Consider the following 23,575-nt stretch of genomic DNA (forward strand, 5'->3'; position numbering starts at 1 on the left):
TGGGCACTATACCAGCTATCCTGGGCACTATACCAGCTATCCTGGGCACTATACTAGCTATCCTGGGCACCAGGATAGCTAGTATAGTGACCAGGATAGCTAGTATAGTGCCCAGGATAGCAGGTATCCTGGGCACTATACTAGCTATCCTGGTCACTATACTAGCTATCCTGGGCACTATACCAGCTATCCTGGGCACTATACCAGCTATCCTGGGCACTATACCAGCTATCCTGGGCACTATACTAGCTATCCTGGGCACTATACTAGCTATCCTGGGCACGATACTAGCTATACTGAGGCACTACCTTCCCATACTGGGCACTATACTAGCTATACTGGGACACACTGGGGGGGATCATGCGGCCAGCATTCCTACCCCCGGCTTATATGAGGGTCAATCATTTTTTCCTGGTTTTTCAGGCAAAAGTTGGGGGGTCGGCTAATATGCGGGTCGGCTTGCTTGCGAGTATATACGGTATTTCCCAAAAACTGTTACAGAATGTCAAAAGCAAGTTCTCTCCACGCCATAACTGATTCTTCTGATAAAATACAGGATACAAAATTAATTATTCCCTGACTTGTCTTGTATAATGTGCCCTCGTTTTCACACTTATTGTTAAAACAAATGAAATTGTTAACTGTATTTTATAATGTGATTGTCCTTTATTATGACATGAAGACTAAATCAAGGATGTTATTACATTTTAGAAATTGTGTTGGCTTATTTAATTCAAGAAAAGTGACCTCTATCTACAAGTAAATACAGAAAGTTAACATAACTCTCTACCAAACTACCAAAAATAACAATGTGGTTTAAAGATTTATATACAGAAATTAACCCTTCACTGTGACTATACTGGAGACTTGTACACACATGGCCAACCTGCATGATAGTTGGTCAGATTGATCTTCCAGTTGGATTTGGCAAACAACCTGCTATCAGTTGGTCATCTTGTTGTTTGCCAGCTGTACACATGCCCAACTATCTTCCAACAGTCCAAGTTTAGAAGATAGTTGGGCAGATTGTTTGGATGTGTGTACGAAGCATTAGGGGCATTAGAATAGAGTATGAATGAGATTGTGAGCTCCTCTGGATGGTTACTGACATGTTTGATGGGCTGTGGAAAACATTGAACTATATAAATGCATAATAATAAGTTTCTCTTCCTTGCTCCTAAATTAGGGAGAAACTGGTATTGTAGGCCCTGAAGGACTAGCAGGGGAACCCGGACCCCCAGGAAAACCAGGAAACCCTGGGGTTGGAATGCCAGGCAAACCTGTAAGTAAGCAATATTTCTGTATTTCCGGAACATTCTTCCACTCATATATTTCCAGTAAATCTTCTGTTAATCTATTTGTGTTAACAGACTGGATTGATACTGGTGTGCATTGATCATGAGTTTGGGTTGATTACTGATAGATACCATATTTTTCGGACTATAAGATGCTCCGGACCATAAGACGCACCTAGGTTTGGAGGATAAAACCAAGGAAAAAAAATTATACTATACCTGGTGCGTCCATAGTCCAGGAGAGTCTTTTTCACCTTCCCGCCCAATTATTGTCCCCTTGTGCCTTCCTTGTTCCTCTTGTGTCCCCGTTTCCTTCTGTGTCCTCTATCCCCCTGTGTCATCCTGCGTCCTGTGTCCCCCTGTGTCCTCTGTCTCTTTGTGTCATTCTGCGTCCTCTGTCCCCCTGTGTCATTCTACATCCTCTATCCCTGTGTCCTCAAACCCCCTCTGTCCCCCTGTGTCATCCTGCATCCTGTGCCTCCCTCCCTCCTTGACCCCTCCTGTGTGCTGCCTATCCACCTGTCACCTCCGGTGTGCTGTCCATCCTCCTGTCCCCTTTGCTGTGCTGTCCATTCTCCTGTCCCCTCTGGTGTGCTGCCCATCCCCCTGACCCCCCTGGTGTGCTGACTATCCTCCTGTCTCCTCTGGTGTGATGTCCATCCCCATTCTCTCCTGGGTGCTGACCATTCCCTCTGTTCTCTCCAGTGTGCTGACATCCCCTGTCGGTGTCCTCTCCGGTGTACTACCTATCTACCTGGCTTTTGTCCCCTCCAGCAGGCTGTCCATATCTGTGTCCCCATCTCCTCTTGTGTGCTCTGCCCCTTCTACATATCGTACGTATGTATACATATGCTGCTGCCTGCTACTGAGGAAGTGCAGTGATTGGCCCCAATGACGGAGCCTTGCTCCCGCCTTCAAGACTGTCAGGTCCAGTAAGAAGAGGGAGCTGTGGGCAGCCATGATTGGTGGGCTGGGACAGAAGCCCCCTGCCTGATTCGTCAAGGCATTACCAAGCTTCGCTAGATCTGAACATACCATAGTCGGTATGTGGCAGCAGCCTATGTATACATAGTAGTACGGTATGTAGAAGGGTAGAACACACCAGAGGGGATAAGGGACACAGTGATGGACAGCACATCAGATGGTACAGGAGACAGGTAGATAGATTGCACACCAGAGGGGACACCAACAGGAGATGTCAGCACACCGGAGGGGACAGGGGGATGGTTTACACACCAGAGGGGACGGGTATGGACAGCACACAGGAGGGAACAGGGATGGCGACAGCACACAGGAGGGAACAGAGGGATGGACAGCAAACCGCAGGGAACAGGGGGATGACGACAGCACACTAGAGGAAACAAGCTGGTGGGAAGAGGAGAACAGCGCCAGTCAAAATGTAGTATTCAAACTATAATACAGACTTCTTCTCCCCACTTTTGGGGGGGCTAAAGTGAATCTTATAGTCTGAAAAATATTTTTACTTTACCTAGTGAACATCTAAAGATGCTTTTAAAAACTTTTTAATTAACAGCCAATAAATTTAAACACAAGCTTGTTTTATATTCATACATTTATCAGAACTGGATTTCAATGATGTCAAATTGTTACTATAGAAAGTACATGTATCTACACACAGATAACTTTTCCCTTATTAATCCCATTGAGGGATTTTGTTGGCAGTCTTTGGTAGAAGTGCAATAACACAAAGTCCTGTAAGCTGGAGTTAAATTCAAACCCAGTGGAACCAATAATGCAAATATTGCAAGTGCTTTAGCATCATGAAAACCTTTTAATAGGTATAGGACACACAACCGGTTTAACACATCTGCCCATTAGTGTGCAATTCCACAGTGGTCACACTTCCACGCACATGAACTCACTTAGTAATTAACCGAGTTCAGTGATAGGCCCAATGAGAGCGCCCTGATCCCACCCGAGAGACCATCGGCAGCAGTAATTAGGAGGTGTGATTGACAGGGCTGCACATCACTCAGCTGCAGCCATGGCGGGAGCCTCTCTCCTCTGGCTCTCAGTGGGATCCGCACTTGCCAATCCACCTGTCTGATGCCTGCCAGATGATGCCCTCCCCCAGGAATACACTTCTACATGTCTTGGGACAAAAACGGGCATTCACAAGTTGGGGGGCAGTGGTCTAAATTGTAGGATTAAGACATTAGATGCAGGCACCCCCCCCCCCCCCACACACACACACACACTATCGGGGAGAAAAAGTGCATCTTATTGTGAGAAAACGCAGAAAAGCTGCCGCGTGTACTAGCAGCAAGGCGGCTGGTTCTGCGTCCAGCATGGCGGTTTGCACGCTGCAGCGTGCAGCTGGGGTGGCTGAGCCTGTTAGTTCACATAGGTTTAGGAATACATGCGCGCGCACTGAAAGGCAGAACTTTTATGATGGCCAAGGGAGGATCAGCTGACCAGGCCGGTCAGCTGACCTCAGAGCTGGTAACCATTGGTTGATCACTTTAGGGCGGCGCCAGAGAGCACTGCTCTATATATGGTTACTGCTGGCCACTCTCAAAATGTCTGTCGTTGCGATACTGTTACACCAAACACTCACTATATACATATTTAGAAGTGTCCAGAGGTTAGCACTATATCTGTATTATTGGTGATTCTGCAGATCATCCATAATCAGGTATAGATCTGTATTCTTGGTGATTCTCTCTGCGAGCTGACAATGATCGTTACACTTATGGTCTAAAAAATACGATATTTAGATAACTATGTATATGGGGGTAGTATTGTTTGTTTATGTGCATAGAGCTAGGGATTGGTTGTTTTGTTTTGTTTTTTGTGCATAATAGTTTTAAAATGTAATTTATTTATTTTTAATGAATTGGTATTTTCTGTCTTTCAGGGTGATCCTGGTGGCCCACCTGGCCTCCCTGGGGAAAAGGTAAGAGCCAAAAAGATTTATGGTGGAAATAATAATATATACTAGGCTAGAAAGGTGTATTTAGTTGGCTACTTCAAGACACAAGTAGTGATGAGTGAAAGTCAGCATGGTTAAGTTAAGTTGTTCCACCAGTCAGATATATAATTATATAATATGCAGCTGTGCACACAGTGAACAAGGTACATTGCCCAGTTCTCTGCCATCATTCTCTGATTCTCTGACCTTCTGTAGTTATGCAGAATTAATTACGATTTGATTTGAATGGCAGTACCCCGCCCACATCTTCACCTTAGTAAGGACATACTAGACATCCTTATTAGCTCCTTTCCCTATAGGGAAACAAAGAAAAACTATTTTAGATAAATAGTGTTACAAAGGGCATCATTGGGCCTGATTCACAAAAGGCTGCTAACACAGTCAGCATGTCTAAAAGCTTTGGACGTGCAAACTAGGGTGCTAAGTAGTTTGTACGTCCAAAGATGTTACTGTTCGCGTGCTAGCGCTCGTATAGTTTAGCGCACGTAAACCTTGTGAAAAGCTCCTTAACTTGTGCTGCTTAACCTCCCTGGCGGTTTATTAAAATCCGCCAGGGGGCAGCAAATACGTTTTTTTTTTTAAAAAAAAATTTCTTTTTCATGTAGCGAGACAATGTCTCGCTACATGATAGCCGCTGCCGAGCAGCATCCCCCCAGCCCCTCCGATCGCCTTCGGCGATCAGAGATCAAGAGATCCCGTTCAAAGAACGGGATCTCTTGGAGGGCTTCCCCCGTCGCCATGGCGACGGGGCGGGATGACGTCACCGACGTCGTGACGTCAAAGGGGAATCCGATCCACCCCACGGCGCTGCCTGGCACTGATTGGCCAGGCAGCGCACGGGGTCTGGGGGGGGGCGGCTGCGGCGACGCGTATAGCGGCGGATCGGCGGGTAGCGGCGGCGATCGGAGGTTACACGCAGCTAGCAAAGTGCTAGCTGCGTGTAACAAAAAAAAAATTATGCAAATCGGCCCAGCGGGACCTGAGCGGTGCCTCCCGGCGGCATAGCCCGAACTCAGTTCGGGCTTACCGCCAGGGAGGTTAAACATGTGCAAACTGCCTCTTCACGCGCTAATGTGCGCGTAAGAGTTTGCGTGCATAAACTTTAGCTTTAGTTTTGCATGCACCGCGTCACATGCAAAAGATGCTTAACGCATTCCTTAGCACTCAAAGCGGCTGATTTTTCACGTGAAGCGGTGCGCGCTAAAGTTTATGCACACAAACTCTTACGCAAGCATTAGTGCGTGAAAAGGCAGTTTGCACATGTTTAAGCAGCACAAGTTAAGCAGCTTTTCACAGGCGTGCTAACACTTAGCACCCTTTTGTGAATCAAGCCCATTGTGAGCATCATGGCTGCAGTGATAAAAGATGTATAGTACCCCTTTCAAGGTAAAATTCCATCTTTGGTGAGAACTAAGCCATCTATTGATTTCAGCTCTATATGATAGTAGACTACATGACAAAGCTGTGACGCATTAGTAAAGCTGAAGTGAACAGAGTGTCCCTGATTGGCAATTACATATGATGTCAGAGGCCCATACCATCCACCTTCTGTCTACACACCCCAAGGAAATCAACACCTACCCTCACCACCCCCTGTACAATTCAATAGCCCCAAGGCTAAGCAAATAACTACACCCTCACACCACTCACACTGTCCATATTCCAAGACATTTAACACCCACCCACACTTACCACCTCCTGAATATTGCCTTACTGCACATAGTAATAAACCAACCACATAACAGCATCACACATTTTGCAAAACTATCCACTTAAACAGCATTGATATTCCTAGCATAAAGCTTCACCTACTATAAAGGCAATACTCGTAGCCTCCTTGAATTTTAGCTGGGTTTCTGTGCAAATAGTGGTTCAATTAATTTTCATGACATGTTTGCCTTTAACTTGCCAAAATGAGTTAAGTTAGGGTCTAGTATTCATTTTGAGGATAATAAATGTTTCAGGCTCCTTCCACACTAGCACATCATGTCACAGACTCTCCCCCGCCTCTCTCCCAGCGCAGTGGCCATTAATGTCAATGAGGCTGGCCACAGTACCCGCTGCGCAACGCGATCAGATGAAAGTGCTTCTGGTGACACAGGCTCTGCAGCACCTTGCCCTACGGTATGAATGGTACTGCTCAGCACAGGATTGCATTGGAGTCAGTGAAACGGCAATAATCTATATAGCTGGTGGTGGTGCGGCCCGGATGCGCATACCGGCGAAGTCATGTGACGCACTTCCTGTCTGAAAGTGTGTATGTGACTTAGGGGACAGATGTAAGTGACGTATGATGTTACTTGCATACTTGTTTGGGGGGCAGGGGAATGCATATTTCCCTGTTGGCACTATCTGCCACATGGACAAATCTGCATGCAATGGTGTGGTGTGGTGCGGTGCGGCTGGCTCTTTTGCTGTTTTATACTACTCTGCATAGTCCATAATATGGGGGGGCTCTGGAACAGAGGAGCAGCAAAGCCTCCCCCTACCCCTGGACAAGGTGCTCTCCCCCATCTCTGGTGCACAGGAGGAGGTGGGGAGAGATCACGGTGCCACCTGTCACTGCCAATACTCTACCGCTCATCTATAACCCCAGCAAAAGCATCTTTGAATTTGTCACTGGGATCCCTCCATTTGAAATAGATTCCACTAGTTAGTGTAATAACCAATGGTAAGCCCCAGTGGCAAATTCAAACATGTTTTTGCCAGGATTCCCATAGGTGAGCGGCAGAGTGTTGACTGTGAGTGGCAGGTGTTAGTGGTGCAGCATGTGTGTGTATGGGGGGAGGCTGTCGGTGCCAGCAGGGGGTATGTCAGGCAGCCAGCGGTAGTGTACAAAGGGTCAGGGCTTGCTATACTGAATTTCCACTTGTGCTTCTGTACTGATGCCTACTATTGCCATCCTCTGACATACCCATTTGCCAATATTATTTTAGATTGCTCACCTTGTGGAAACAAATTTAAATGTTTAGCTATTCCACACTGAAAATATAGTCTCTTTCAAGATTGGGAGTGTCAGGCATCCTTCGCAACTGGGCTGTCTGTACTGAACCTGGTACAATATAGAGTACAGATTCTAGACTAGAAAAATAATGAAACCTGGGCTAATAGTTAAAATTCATATCTGGCTGCAAACTGAAATAGAAAGAACATTTTTAATAATATTAAAATGCAAACATATGTGAAGCACTAACACAAAGTTACAGCAAAATTCTACCTGATAACTTGATAATTTAAAAGTGGATCTGTAAAATTCTGCATACATTTCGCTTGCAACAGGTCAGGCTGATCAAGGTAAAATTCAATTTTTAATAAATGGATCGTTTCATTTCTAGTTACAATACAAGAAAACAGATGTCCTTATGCAGGAATAATAAATCAACTATCTCTCCACAGAGCTACACTACAATGACTTATTCAGAAAAAACAAACCCTTTACTCTTTAGGCAATGGACAGCTAGAATACAGTACCTGCACAGTTGCCAGCTTATTTCCTTGATGTGAATGTGTTTTGTTTAAAGAAAAAATACCAATAAATATTTAATCTCTGACACATAAGCATGATGATCACAGAACAAACTTCATGGGCAATGCCAGAAAGGAAACCTTATATTTAATATTTTAATACTTACCGTATTCTGTTTTATTGTCTTCAGGGTACACCAGGGATTCCAGGCAAAGATGGTCCAGGAGGAAAACCGGTTAGTATGATGGGATAAATTTATATGGTGTATTCACCGGAGTGTTTGTTTGTTTTATATATTTAATATGATGTAGGCATATAAGCAAGAAATAATGAGAGTATTGGCAATGTGTGAGCCTCCTAGACCTCTTGATGACCATGGCACCATGAGAAATTACAGGAACTATTAATGCAGGGTCACTTCCTCCATTTAAAACACTTTATTCTTGTAACATTAATGCAGAAACAGCCCTAAAATATACAGTACAGAAAGACAACTCTTAGTTTTCAAGAAAACCTTAAAACAACACAGGGAGAAGCCCTTGTGATTACTCTGTTCTGATCACAATGGCCCCACCATACCTATGTCCTCACTGATGAAGACTCAGTACAACAATAAAATCTTAAAACAGGCTCTGAGCCTTTCCAAACTATCGAAAAACTCTATTCCCTAGAGTCTGACTTCAACTTTTATACAATTTTTGCTTAGTTATTCATTTCTGCTTTTTCACATTATTAAAGTAATTTTAAACCCTATAGTGGAAAAATTGTTATATAGAGCCAACCATACATCTCCAGAGCCTAAAAGCACAAAACATTGGACAACTTTAACTCCAACCCTCACTTGATGCCACAACAACCTAAGTCATGCCGCCTTCATGCTAATAAACACAGAAGAATATGATGCCGAAAAAAAGTAAACTTTGAAGTAGAATAAGTAAAAGACAAAGAATTATCAGTGTTTTAAAAAGTCATTACATACTGTATGTCCCATATTACATGCAATCACAGGTGCAATTAATTCTACAATTGTAATTGTTATTGTGCCATTGAAATTGTAATGGCATACAAATCATTGGGCTTAGGAGGCAGGAGTGAGGACATACAGAATTGAACAGTGAAAGAGAGTAGGGCTTGCCATATTTTGATGCCTTTTGCCACCAGAATGTGCCTACCATGCCTATCGGTGCATCTGGCCCTCATCACTAGGCACCAGGACCTCCCATATTGTAGCCAGATAGTCACCCCATATGTATCAGATAGTCACCCCGTATCATCTTATGCCATTAACCCATTCGCGTTCCGTCGTTTTCACTTGAGAAATGTTCACCTCCCATTCATTAGCCTATAACTTTATCACTACTTATCACAATGAACTGACCTATATCTTGTTTTTTCCGCCACCAATTAGGCTTTCTTTGGGGGTACATTTTGCTAAGAGCCACTTTACTGTAAATGCATTTTAACAGGAAGAATAAGAAAAAAACGGAAAAATTCATTATTTCTCAGTTTTCAGCCATTATAGTTTTAAAATAATACGTGCCTCCATAATTAAAACTCACGTATTGTATTTGCCCATATGTCCCGGTTATTATACCGTTAAAATTATGTCCCTATCACAATGTATGGCGACAATATTTTATTTGGAAATAAAGGTGCATTTTTTCCGTTTTGCATCTATCACTATTTACAAGTTTAAAATAAAAAAAATATAGAAATATTTCATCTTTACATTGATATTTAAAAAGTTTAGACCCTTAGGTAAATATTTACATTTTTCTTTTTTTTTTATTGTAATGTTTTTTTTTTTATATTAAACATTTTATTTGGGTATTTTTAGGAGGGTGGGATGTAAAGTATAGTTTTATAATGTAATTGTGTGTGGTTTTTAATTTTTTTTACTTGTAGTTGTAGATTTACTTTTTGGCCACAAGATGGCGGCCATGAGTTTGTTTACATGACGTCACTCTAAGCGTAACACACGCTTAGAGTGACGCAGAGGGGAGGCAACGGCCAGAAAAAGCACAGCTTCCGAGAGAAGCTGTCGCTTTTTCAGCGGGAGAGAGGAATCAGTGATCGGGCACCATAGCCCAATACATTGATTCCGTGGCTACTGAATCCGCGGCCGGGAGTGCGCGTGCACGCGCGCGATCGGCCGCGGGAGTGCGCGGTAGCGCGCATGGTTCCTGGACGTAGTTTCTACGTCCAGGAACCAAAATAGGTTAATATATGATGCCCAGTCTTAGAGCAGGTCATGCACAAGCTGTATTTCTGGGAGTTTGAGCACATATAGGAAGTAAGGCACGTTATAACCATTCCATATTCTCGGGTGCCAGAGCTATGTACAAAGGGCTAGCAGTTAAGGTCAAAACCCTTTGAGGTATGTTCTGATGGCTGTGTCTTCCCTTCTAGAAGTACTTCTCATGCACAAAAATAGCCAGCCAGAGCAGACTGGGAACTGAATATCATTAGTGGACACTGTAAAGCTGGAATATACTACGTGAACACTTGAATGTTGGAATATGGTACAAGTGACATTTTAAATCTGGGAAACACTTTAAAGAAAATAGAAAGCTTAGACACACTACCGGGGCAATAGAAAGCCAGAATATGCTACAAGTGACATTGGGAACCTGGGATATCCTTTTCAAAATAATTTTCTGACATGGATACAAAGATACTGGCTGGCTGCCCTACTCATATGCCACTGTTCTGGCTGCTGGGGTGTGCCACAGCCTTTCAGTAAGTGCTTTGGAAAATAGAGGAAGCCTTGAGAATTTCCCAGGAGGAGATGTACTAGTCCAAAACCTCACTAAGAGGTCAGAACAAAAGGGAACCCAAATGAGAGGTATAATGGAGGCTGACGTGTTTGTTTCCTTTTAAATAATGGACATTGCCTGGCTGTCCTGCTGATCCTCTGCCTCTATTACTTTAAGCCATAAACCCTGAACAAGTATGCAGATCAGATGTCTATGACAAATCTGATAAGATTATCTGCATGCTTGTTTCAGGTGTGTGATTTAGACCTTACTGACCAGAAAGATCAGCAGGACTGCCAGGCAGCTGGTATTGTTTAAAAGGAAATACATATGGCAAATTCCATAGGTCTCACACCTTGGGTTCTTTTTAAGATTATAATACCTTTTATAAATATCAAATTCACAGCAAGTAAGACATTACAGTGCATTTACTGTGGGACAAATGTATGTTCAGTATGTTATAGCCAAAGTCAGAAGTTGGCCAAAGTGGGAACTGACCGGCCATTTCTCAAAATAGCCAATTTAGTTGTAACATCACCGGCCAATGTCCAACATTGGCCGGCCCATGTGCAAAATGGTTTTCCTGCCATTTCACTATTTGCCTGGCGTTGTGTCTCTTCTTGGACATAACAGAATCTGGAGAGGTGGGAAGGTTGGAGTTAGGCAGAGAAGAGGGGTGAGGTTAGTGGTAGGCACAGAAGAGGCAAAGTTACTGTTAAGCACAAGAGAGGGGAGCTTAATTTTAAGCAGAGGAGAGGGGAGGTTAGTGTAATGCAGAGGAGAGTGGAGATTACTGTTAGGCACTAAAGAGGTGAAGGTTAGTATTTGGCATAGGCCTGCAGGTCACACATTTGGAAGAAAACCTTTTTTGTTACCTCACCAGCCAAGGTACAATGTATTATCTTACATCTGACCTTGGCCACTTCCCACATTGGCCGGCCAATGTGGGAACTGGCCACACTTCTGGCTTTGGCCATAACATGTATACCATACATATGTATTTTACAGTTTTCACCATAGTGCCCTTTTAATAACAATTGCGTATCCTCAACTCAATGTAAAAAATGATTGAATGTATTTGGTCCCCCTTGATCAAATTGTCACATACAGTGGCTTGCAAAAGTATTCGGCCCCCTTGAAGTTTTCCACATTTTGTCACATTACTGCCACAAACATGAATCAATTTTATTGGAATTCTACATGAAAGACCAATACAAAGTGGTGTACACGTGAGAAGTGGAACGAAAATCATACATGATTCCAAATTTTTTTTACAAATCAATAACTGCAAAGTGGGGTGTGCGTAATTGTTCAGCCCCCTGAGTCAATACTTTGTAGAACCACCTTTTGCTACAATTACACCTGCCAGTCTTTTAGGGTATGTCTCTACCAGCTTTGCACATCTAGACACTGAAATCCTTGCTCATTCTTCTTTGCAAAACAGCTCCAGCTCAGTCAGATTAGATGGACAGCAGTTTTCAGATCTTGTCACAAATTCTCGATTGGATTTAGATCTGGTCTTTGACTGGGCCATTCTAACACATGGGTATGTTTTGTTTTAAACTGTTCCATTGTTGCTCTGGCTTTATGCTTAGGGTCGTTGTCCTGCTGGAAGGTGAACCTCCGCCCCATTCTCAAGCCTTTTGCAGACTCCAAGAAGTTTTCTTCCAAGATTGCCCTGTATTTGGCTCCATCCATCTTCCCATCAACTCTGACCAGCTTCCCTGTCCCTGCTGAAGAGAAGCACCCCCAGAGCATGATGCTGCCACCACCATATTTGACAGTAGGGATGGTGTGTTCAGAGTGATGTGCAGTGTTAGTCTTCCGCCACACATAGCACTTTGCATTTTTAGTTTTCCGCCACACATAGCACTTTGCATTTGGCCAAAAAGTTCAATTTTGGTCTCATCTGACCAGAGAGCCTTCTTCCACATGTTTGCTGTGTTCCCCACATGGCTTGTGGCAAACTGCAATCGGGACTACTTATGCTTTTCTGTTAACAATGGCTTTCTTCTTGCCACTCTTCCATAAAGGCCAACTTTGTGCAGTGCACGACTAATAGTTGGACAGATTCCCCCACCTGAAGATCTCTGCAGCTTGTCCAGAGTCACCATGGGCCTCTTGACTGCATTTCTGATCAGCGCTCTCCTTGTTCAGCCTGTGAGTTTAGGTGGACGGCCTTGTCTTGGTAGGTTTATAGTTGTGCCATACTCCTTCCATTTCTGAATGATCGCTTGAACAGTGCTCCATGGGATGTTCAAGGCTTTGGAAATCTTTTTGCAGCCTAAGCCTGCTTTAAATTTCTCAATAACTTTATACCTGACCTGTCTTGTGTGTTCTTTGGACTTCATGGTGTTGTTGCTCCCAATATTCTCTTAGACCTCTGAGGCCGTCACAGAGCAGCTGTATTTGTACTGACATTAGATTACACACAGGTGCACTCTATTTAGTCATTAGCACTCATCAGGCAATGTCTATGGGCAACTGACTGCACTCAGACCAAAGGGGGGTAATTAATTATGCACCCCCCACTTTGCAGTTATTGATTTGTAACAAATGTTTGGAATCATGTATGATTTTTGTTCCACTTCTCATGTGTACACCACTTTGTATTGGTCTTTCACGTGGAATTCCAGTAAAATTGTTTAATGTTTGTGGCAGTAATGTGACAAAATGTGGAAAACTTCAAGGGGGCCAAATACTTTTGCAAGCCACTGTATGTGTTTGGTTTTGTATGATGGCAGTTCAGTTTCATTTATAAAAAAAAAAAAAAAAAGAAGAAGAAGAAGGAAAGGAGCACCAAAAAATGAAGCAGCGTGCCTAATACCCAACCCCAGTGCCTCCTGGGGAGCACAGTCCAATAATGTACAAAAGGACTGGCACCGCTGTGTGTATTATAGCTCTTTATATCATCAGTGTGGCAGCAGTGACAGACAGACAGTCACTGCTGCCACACTGATGAAATAAAGAGCTATAATACACACAGCAGTGCCAGTCCAGTTTCATTTATGAAGAGAGATGATTGAACCTAAATGAAAATGTAAAAAAAAGCTACATGCGTTATCAATGCTAGGGCCACTGTAAAAGGAAGGTCTTAATTAGTGAACAGCTCATTTAATAGGAATGTTTGTTTTATTTTTCCAGTCAATATATATATATATATATATATATATATATATATATATATATATATATATATATATACATATATATATATATATATATATTTTTTTTTTTTTTTCCTAAAGATGACTTTGATATTTATTTTTACAGGGTAAGCCAGGGGTGCCAGGATACAAAGGAGAGAAGGTATGTGAAATCATAATCGTACCTAAAAGAGTATACTAATATACCGTATATTTGCATTACATATCTTTAAAAGTCTCATTACATAAGCCTATTCCTGAATTAATAAAACATGTGGTTGTCTCTCTGTTTCAGGGTTACCCTTGTGAAGTCTGCCCAACTGTTGGTGCTGATGGAGCCCAAGTTATCACTATCCCTGGTGCCAAAGGGGACAAAGGCCAAGCTGGTGAACCAGGGATTGGGGAACCTGGAAAGTCAGTGAGTGACAAAAATATACCCCCAAGTAAAAGGCTGTCATACAGTAATAATAGTGACAGAAAATAATTTATAAATAAATTACGAGAAAATATTATAAAACTTATTGGGCTTGATTCACAAAGCGGTGATAACCCAGTTATCACGCCTAAAAGACTTTAGGCGTGATGACCTTTTCACCACTGAGTTATCACCGCTTTTTCCTGCTCTTCGCGCGAAGTTACCGCGCGTACGCGCGGTAACTTCGCGCGAGTTTCTTCTTATCACGCCTAAAGTGAGTTTAGGCGTGATAAGGGGCTTTTCACTGGCGTGCAAACACTTTGCACCGCTTTGTTAATCAAGCCCATTGTCTTTTACTTTAACAATTTAGTTGATTTTGTCAAAATCAATTTATTTGAAGAATAACAAAAACTCTTCTTTTACACATATAACAAAGTTGAGAAAGATCTGTGAAGCAAGATATATTAATTTAGTTTACATATGCATTTTATATGGAATCACAATGCTTTTTCTCAGATGCAAACACATGCAAAGTACAGCGAGATACCCTCATTAGGCATGCATATCTATGGCTATTAAATATCTGATCAATGCTGCACAATAATGAAATGATGGCTGGACACATGCATGCTGACACATAACTTTTCTATATCTGTATGCCTTTTCCAGGCATTCCAAGAAAAAAAATCTGTGTAAATATGCCATACAGTATCATCACGTAGACAGACGTTTCTCTTGCTTTATCATAATATATCTGACAGGGCAAGGGAAAGAATGTTTCTTCAGGAGGATGTAAGAATATCCTCCATTTCATCATTCTTGAGCAAAGTTGATCAGCATGTTCTCTTTTTTCTTACAATGACACATTGCTTAGATAAGAAAAGTGTGTCCAGCTTAAGCTTAAAATTTCTTGTTTACCGAATCTGGGTTTACTTCATCACGTCGTACAGCCTGACAAGCTTACTTTAAGCAAAAGATACTGTACTTGTATAGCATCTGACATCCACTCAAACTGGGAAAACCTGTAGGAATTCTTTTCAATTGACAGTTTGCCTAGAAGGAGGAGAATAGGAAAGCGCAGGAAGTGGACTGATACAGCGTCTCTGAGAGAGATGTCAACAGTCTACAGTCTACAAATGGTTAGATCAGGTGGCTGCCATCTTATTTCCGGTTTAGCTTATTTTGGCACGCAGCTCTGAGGGCCGAGCGCCGAAACTGGGCGCCCCATAGCAGCAATGTTATGCTGCGCAGGGCGCGTAGTGGTAATTCGGGGCTCTGGCGGCTGCCAGACCCCGAATTACATCTCCCTCCGAGTTGCAACAACTCAGAGGGGGAAAAGTATTTAACGCCGCCTCGGTATTTTGTGGCAGCGGTGAAAGCCGTCATTTGGCTCTCACCGTGCCGAACTGAGCGGCGTCGTCCTAATATGTACTCCTTATTTCTAGGAGCAGCTTTAGGTTCTTTCCTAACACCTACTACACACAAACGGATCTGCAGGCAATCTTCCAAGCAATACATCAGTCTGACTGATTTCCCAGAAAGTAGTCCCTCAGGTTAGTACACCAGGCTAATAAACACACATGTGAGATGGTGCTGGCATTTGACCTTTTGTACCCCATAGCTGCCTTTTGGGTCCACACAGGGGAGAAGACCTGCATGAAGGGAAGCTGTATACAGCAGCTGTATTTTGTTCACATCACCAGACATTTCCCACACTGATATTAATCAGTCCTGCAAATCACACACTGGAATTGATATTGATCACTGGCATTGAAGTTTAAGAAGCAAATATTAGTTTCTATTTTGTTTCTGATTTGCAGAGTACCGGTCATTGTTTCTCTTTAATGGTCATGGTCCATCTAACCATGTTGACTGTATCTTTTGTCATTTGTTAGTGAATTTACATTGTGTTTACCAGCTCTAAGCCATCTCTGTCCTTCACTATCACTAATGATTTACAAATTGTACAGCGGGTACAGTACTACATCTCTCAGGTAACAAAGGATTAGTTTGTCAATATTTATTGTTTTGAACTTCTCTCAGCACTGGTACCAAATGCTTTTTGATGGTTTGAATGCTTGCTTACATGAATTAGTACATTGGTGCAGTGGCGTAGCTAAGGAGCTATGGGCCCCGGTGCAAGTTTTACATGGGGCCCTCCCAAGCACTCTATACATAACAAGTGATATGGCGTACCAAAAATTGCCAAGGACAACCACAGTGTCAGAGATGCAAAACGGGGACAGGGAACAGTGTGTTAAGGAATACTACTATTCAAAGCATCTATAGAAGTAATTATTACCAGCACAGGACCAATAAAGAGCTAATACTGTGATAGAGGGTGGACCCTTTGGGGCCCCTCAGGCCCAAGGGCCCCGATGCGCTCGCTACCTCTGCACCCCCTATTGCTACGCCACTGCATTGGTGCACACTCACATACACACGGCCATACTTTACCCACTGGATGCATGGGGAGGCATAGATGCACCTATAGACAGAACTGTCTGTACAGTTCTGATGTGTGTCAAGGAAAGATTCCTGCTGCAAGAAATGATGCCATGAGTTTACTGTGCAGGGAAGTTCACTGGAGAGCAAGTAACTATACGGTTTGCATTTTGTAAGTGAGTTTCATGTGTGCTGATACATCTAAGTTGCATACATTTAAATGGCTGAGGCCAAATTTGTGCGCAGGGTGAAGTGGAGAGACGGCTCACCCTGCTCCTGCTTAACCACTTGATGACCCAGCCTTTTTCCCCCCATAAGGACCAGCGCTGATTTTGCTGATCTGTGCTGGGTGGGCTCTACAGCCCCTAGCACAGATCAAACACCAGGTAGAGCGACCAGATTGCCCCCCTTTTTTCCCCACTAGGGGGATGATGTGCTGGGGGGGGGGTTTGATCGCTCCTGCCTGCGTGTGGCTGGCGGGGGGGGGCACCTCAAAGCCCCCTCCACCGCAGGATTCCCCCTCTCACTCTCCTCCCTCCCTTCCCCGGAGATCGGAGGCTGCACAGGAATGGATCTGTCCTGTGCAGCCTCTAACAGGCTCCTGCCTGTCATGTGACAGCGATCCCTGGCCGCTGATTGGCCGGGGATCGCTGATCTGGTACAATGCTGCTACTGTTAGCAGCGTTATACAAATGTAAACAAAGCGGATTATTTCCGCTTTGTTTACATTTAGCCTGCGAGCCGCGATCGGCGGCCCGCAGGCTATTCACGGAGCCCCCCGCCGTGAATTGACAGGAAGCAGCCGCTCGCGCGAGCGGCTGCTTCCTGATTAATTAGCCTGCAGCCGGCGACGCAGATCTGCGTCGCTGGTCCTGCAGCTGCCACTTTGCCGATGCGCGTTATGAGTGCGCGGTCGGCAAGTGGTTAAACTCGGGCCATGTTAAACACTTTCCCCCCCTCCGAGTTGTCGCAACTTGAGGAGGGACATGTAATCCGTGCACCTGCTATTGCCGACAGCTGAGTCACCTCTTTCTTTTCTAATTCGAGCTCCGGCAGTCACTGGCACCTAAATCAGTCACTGATCGCCGCTATAGCCGTAATTCTCATTACGGTTTATGGTGGCGCCTAAATGATCGGCGCAGTACTGTGCCAAATTTTGCTGATCTGTCTGAGCTGAACCTATTAACCTTTTTCAAGCCACATTATGCTCCTAACCTAATCTATCCAAAAACTATTATAATTCTCCATCCTGGCTGAATTTATTGACCTTATTAACCCTTTCCATCCAAGATGAAACTCCAACAAACCCTTCACATTCTCCTTTATGACACTGTCAACAGTCCACATCCTCATTTACACTATCGGCTTGATTCACAAAGCGGTGCTAACCTACTTAGCACGTCTAAAGTCTTTAGACGTGCTAACCAGGGTGCTAAGTAGGTTAGCACCGAATTATCTGATTCAGAAATTCGGTGCTAACCTACTTAGCACCCTGGTTAGCACGTCTAAAGACTTTAGACGTGCTAAGTAGGTTAGCACCGCTTTGTGAATCAAGCCCTATAAGTCCTCTGCTATTCTTAAGCATTATTAAACCTCTACTGTCCTTGACAATTTACCTCTGGCAGTTTAACTGGGGGCCAGCGGAGGGGGCATGAACATGAACACAATAAATAATATATTTTTGTCATCTACTTGCAATGATCCACACATGTTACAGCATATGCACACCATGTTATTTAGTTGTATTTAATTTCTTTCATCAAAAGCATATCTCTTTTTTATTGTAAGTTCTTATTCTCTTTTAGGGTGTAAAGGGAGAAAGAGGATATAAAGGTGAACAGGTATATGTGCCAATGTTTGGCAAGAAAAATTACTTTCAGTTTTTTAAATACTGCACTTATTGTATACTCTTAGTGATGTTTTCTCTGTAAATTATTGTACTAAGTATACACGGTAAAACAACCAAACAAAAAAAAACATATTAAGGGTAATGCTTTGTGACATGGGGACATATGCACAAAAGTTAGGAAAAGCTGCCATGTTAGAGCTGTTAGAGAAATGCACATAGAGTGTGTTACCCTAGATCCCTAGAGACACTCACCTTACCTAGGTGATGCAAGTCACACTACATAGTCAATGTAACTAAATGTAAAATTGCTGTGCGCTCCCTGCACAAAGCAACTTTACTGAATATTTGTGAATGTGGCCCCTAGAAACTAAATAACCCATAACTGCATTGCAAAAGTAGTTATTTACACTAAGTAGTTCAAAAGCCCCACTGAATCTGATTGCATTGTACAATACGCTAGAGAAAACTTAAAGGTGAACATATATAATTTGGTTTATTAAAAAAATGTACAGAAATCATCTAAAGTTGTTTGCCTGCTTCAGGAAAATGAATGTTCCTATTTGGTTAAAGAGGTTACTGGTCCCTTATTAGTGTTTTTCCTATGGTGGTATAGTGTTGTAGAGGTCTATCATGATGGTGGTATGCCAATGATCACCAGAAAAGTGCCATGACTTCTGTAGAAACAATAGCACTTTTATGGAGTTCTGCTTATCACCATATTTATAAAAGTGTCAGTCACCTAAATTGGTCTCCACTTTTGCAAGTGTTCACTAGTGATAGGCATGTCTAGAACTCATGGAGAAACATATGATCAGTTTGGTCAGGCGATAGATATCTAAGTCTTTGATTTGCGTGATCATGAGTTAAAGCGGGATGTGATCACAGAAAATCAGAGCTTTGCAAATCTATCAGCTGATTGTCACGATCGGTATAGCAGAGAGAGGGTCTGATTACCGGTGAACTGCAGTATCACCGAGAATGCAGAATATACCCGATTATCGATGATCTGCAGTATCACCGATAATCCGATATAACGCTAACCTCTGAACACCTGAGTAGTGTAAGTGCTTGGTGCAACAGTAATACCTCGAGGACTAAGCCTCAGAAACAAGTGCCGTACAGTATGAAGTACTGCAGCAATACAGATTCCTTCCGAAGGCCTGGACTCTCCCGGGGGAGGAGTCAGGTGGAGCGTAGGAAGGACAGAACGTGAGTGACACCTAGGAGAGAGTGTCACTAACAGATCTGGGAACTGCCTCTAACAGTAAGGTCAGTTCTCGAAGTCAGGCAAGCCAGGTCGTAACACACGGACAAATACAGTACAGATTCAGAACGCAGAGGCGGAGACTAATAAACAAGCAGGGTTCGGCAACAGGGTATCAGAAATATCGGGGTACAGAATCAGGAGTCAGATGCAGAGTCTAAGAGCGAGCCGAGGTTCGGCAACAGGGTATCAGAATGACAAGGTACAAGATCAGAATACAGAAGAATAGTAACAAGCTTGAGGAACCTGAGGAGCAGGTTCCCAATGAATACAGGATGGGCCCTGGGGCAGTAAATACAGAGCTGGCCCTGTGGAGCAGGTGCCCAGCAAATACAGCGCTGGCCCTGGGGAGCAGGTGCCCAGCAAATACAGAGCTGGCCCTATGGAGCAGGTACCCAGTAAATACAGAGCTGGCCCTATGGAGCAGGTGCCCAGCACATACAGTGCTGGCCCTGAGGAGCAGGTGCCCAGCAAATACAGCGCTGGCCCTGAGGAGCAGGTGCCCAGCAAATACAGAGCTGGCCCTATGGAGCAGGTACCCAGTAAATACAGAGCTGGCCCTGTGGAGCAGGTGCCCAGCACATACAGTGCTGGCCCTGAGGAGCAGGTGCCCAGCAAATACAGCGCTGGCCCTGAGGAGCAGGTGCCCAGCAAATACAGAGCTGGCCCTATGGAGCAGGTGCCCAGCACATATAGTGCTGGCCCTGAGGAGCAGGTGCCCAGCAAATACAGCGCTGGCCCTGAGGAGCAGGTGCCCAGCAAATACAGCGCTGGCCCTGAGGAGCAGGTGCCCAGCAAATACAGAGCTGGCCCTATGGAGCAGGTGCCCAGCAAATACAGAGCTGGCCCTATGGAGCAGGTGCCCAGCACATACAGAGCTGGCCCTGTGAAGCAGGTGCCCAGCACATACAGGCATGAACTATCTCCTAGCGATAGAGATAGTTCTCAAGGTCGGGAAGGCCAAGTCGGCAACTCACAGACAAACAAAGTCAGGATCAGAAGACAGAGGCAGTGTAGTCAGACAGGCAGAAAGTCACAACAGATAATCACAATCAAACTAGTACTTTAGACTATCAACAGAATCTAGCTAAGTGTAGGATTACAGCTCCAGCTGGTCCCGGCACACTTTCGGATCTGACTAAGGGTCTGCGTGCTACCACGAAGTGATTGCAACGACAGGCAACCAGCAACTGACTAAGCAGCAGAATATATAGTTGCTGGACTCTGCTGCCCTGCCCGAACCATTCAGCCAATCATGAGTCCTGCGGGAATCAGCTGACCTTCCTGATCAGCTGACACTTCCTCTGCAGGTATAAAGGTCCTGAATTCAGGCCCGCGCGAGCATAGCTCTCCATCTGCCTAGATGCACTAACAGACCCAGCCACACCAAGCACATGCTGCTGCATGCAAACAGCCGCTTTGCTGTCAGGACATGCGGCGGCTTTTCCGCGTTCCACCACACAACCAGACGCATGCAAACCGCCGCGTAGGGCGCGGAGTCAGCCGCCTGCCTCTTGGCACACGCGGCGGCTTTTTCGCGCTTCCTCACACTGATCAACCAGATCATATGCTTTGACATGAGTTTCTGGTAATTGACACTTTTGCTAATAATTATATCACCATATTTATAAAAGAATCAGAATCATTTATTTCGCCAAGTACAACGGAGGTTGTACCCGGAATTATTTTTGGCACATACAGGGTCGGTTGGTGGTACAATCATATACAGTCAGGTACAGCATAATATACATAAATAGGCATATATACGATACATAACTATAGTGGAGAGGGACACGCGGGGAAGTCTCTAGAGTGCTATGTGAGCGGAGCTGCCACATCTACCTGCGGTGCTCAACTGCTCTTCAGCCGTTTCCAGATGCCCCACAGTTTGTCCCCAAAAAGAATGGATAGAGAGAAAGAGAGAGAAAGAGGATAGAGAGAGAAAAACAAAAAAACAAGAGGAGACAGTCAGAGACAGAGTGTCCCCCTGGGGCTGCAGGTTGAAGCACCCCTGCGTAGAGTCTGATTATTCCATTGCCCCGACTTGCTGCCTAGGCTAGACCAAGTTGATCAGAAGGCCATGGGTCTATTTGATGATGATACAGCAGAGGGGGCCCCCGGTGCTCTAAGGAGGACTGGTGGAGGAGTGCAGAGTGGACCCTGGGGCTGCACTGTGCTCTGATAACTTGTGGCCAGGCATTTCTGCAGGTTCCTCCCCAGGCAGCAAGCTCCCGTTTGCTGGCTCAGCAGCCGCCACGTGCAGTGAAAAAGCTCGGGGGAGGAGAACGAACCTTACAGTGACCAAGATGGAGCAGGAGAGGGAGAACAGAGCGCAGAGAACACATACACATCAGACTGCGGTGGTGAAGGTTTTTCCTGTGGCGGCATCGAGCGACTCTAGTCAGTGGGCATCCCCAGGCTTGATGTGGTGGCCAGGGTGGATCAGGGGATGGAGCGCACATACCCCTTCGGTATGTGGCAGTGGCATCTCCTGGCAGCGAAGGTGTAGAGGCCTAAATGATGAGGAGCCGAGAAACCGGAAGAGCAGTGTGGATCGCATCTGGCTGCCCCGGCAGCGGAGTTGTAGCTGCCCACGTGGGATCCTGCAGGTCTCTATTCCTCCCAGTCGCGGCGGTCATGGCCTGTGCAGGCAGCAGTGAGAGTGGCCGATGCGGGCGGTGGGAGCAGGGACAGTCCGGGCAGTGGTGATGGATGAGCACGAGGGCCTGATTCGACGGCCGCCCACAGCTGAATGTCTGCAGCCAGGTGCACTGGACCCGCACAAGTTTCTACGTGACACCTCCTGTGTGCACCGCATCTTCCCCTGTAGATTAGGGGAGATTGGGGAGTAAAAGCATGAAGAAATAGATAGTAAGGAGAAGAAAAGGCCGGAGCCCTGTGGCTGTGGCTACCGGTGCGGCACCATCTTGGTAAGAGTAATAATTATAATGGCCATTTTATAGATCACCAATAGAATTCACCACTTTAAAAATGGAGAAAATGTTTTGCTTCATTTGAGCAGTGGAGAGTTTGGGTTTTTTATTCAAACCTCCGTTTACCAATTTTGTGACAGATAAACACTTGAAGAAGTAGTCATGTGTAGCTGTAATTGAAGTCAGTGGCCACTTTAGCTTGGCAAGCAGCTGTCGCCTACTTCTGATCTGAGGCTCTAGTCAATTACATGGAACTGTGAATTACCTAATTAGGGTAAATGAAAGCATTCAAACTACTGTGAGACAATCCTGTGACCGATCGTTCAGATTAATGGAACTGATCAATTTTTTTGCATCTATCCCATCAATTTGATTGGATTGGTTAGTGGGAATTTAGCCGTTAATGGGAAGACCTGGGCTGGATTTGGACATTTTACCACCAGAGCCCACTGCCACCAACCCCCCCCGCGTACGTACAAAAAGGGCGCCTGGACAAAAAGGGCGCGGGGTGTAAACTCTAAATAATAATTAATCATTAATAGGGTTTATAAATATAGTGTGCTATATTTCGTTTACAAATAATGTTTAACAAAATTATAAATCATTAAATAATGTTTATTAAATCGGAAATTGTGAAAACGTTAATCTTCCCTGTTTCAAAAGTTAAACTTATAATTACGTTTATAAAAAAACCAATAATATATGTTTAATTGTTATAATTGTATATTATTGTGAATAACCGTCATTTATGGTTTGTTCTTATAATAAAATCTGAAAATATTGTTTATAAAGATGATATAAATATAACTACGTTCGTAATAAGTGTTGTAATACATTAGTAATTATTACTAAAATTATACTAAAACTATACCTAAGCCTACTCTTACATGGAACCCTACCTGTACCTATCCCTAACCCCTAGACTCCCCTGTTGGTGCCTAAACCTAAGACCCCCCTATTGGTGCCTAAACCTAAGACCCCCCTGTTGGTGCCTAAACCTAAGACCCCCCTGTTGGTGCCTAAACCTAAGACCCCCCTGTTGGTGCCTAAACC

At 44.3% G+C, this 23,575-nt stretch overlaps 1 protein-coding gene across 1 annotated transcript in view; it reads left to right on the forward strand.

Annotated features, from left to right (window-relative positions):
- The window catches only part of COL16A1 (collagen type XVI alpha 1 chain), a 296,365-nt gene that overhangs the window by 164,422 nt on the left and 108,368 nt on the right, over positions 1-23,575 (forward strand). Inside the window, exons 18-23 of the mRNA XM_068266105.1 lie at positions 1,187-1,282; positions 4,174-4,212; positions 7,905-7,949; positions 13,744-13,779; positions 13,912-14,034; positions 18,282-18,317. Of these exons, the coding sequence (XP_068122206.1) occupies positions 1,187-1,282; positions 4,174-4,212; positions 7,905-7,949; positions 13,744-13,779; positions 13,912-14,034; positions 18,282-18,317 (375 nt within the window). The remainder of the gene's footprint in view (positions 1-1,186; positions 1,283-4,173; positions 4,213-7,904; positions 7,950-13,743; positions 13,780-13,911; positions 14,035-18,281; positions 18,318-23,575) is intronic.

Source organism: Hyperolius riggenbachi, chromosome 2 (genome assembly GCF_040937935.1).
Source record: "Hyperolius riggenbachi isolate aHypRig1 chromosome 2, aHypRig1.pri, whole genome shotgun sequence".
Taxonomy (NCBI): Eukaryota; Metazoa; Chordata; class Amphibia; order Anura; family Hyperoliidae; genus Hyperolius; species Hyperolius riggenbachi.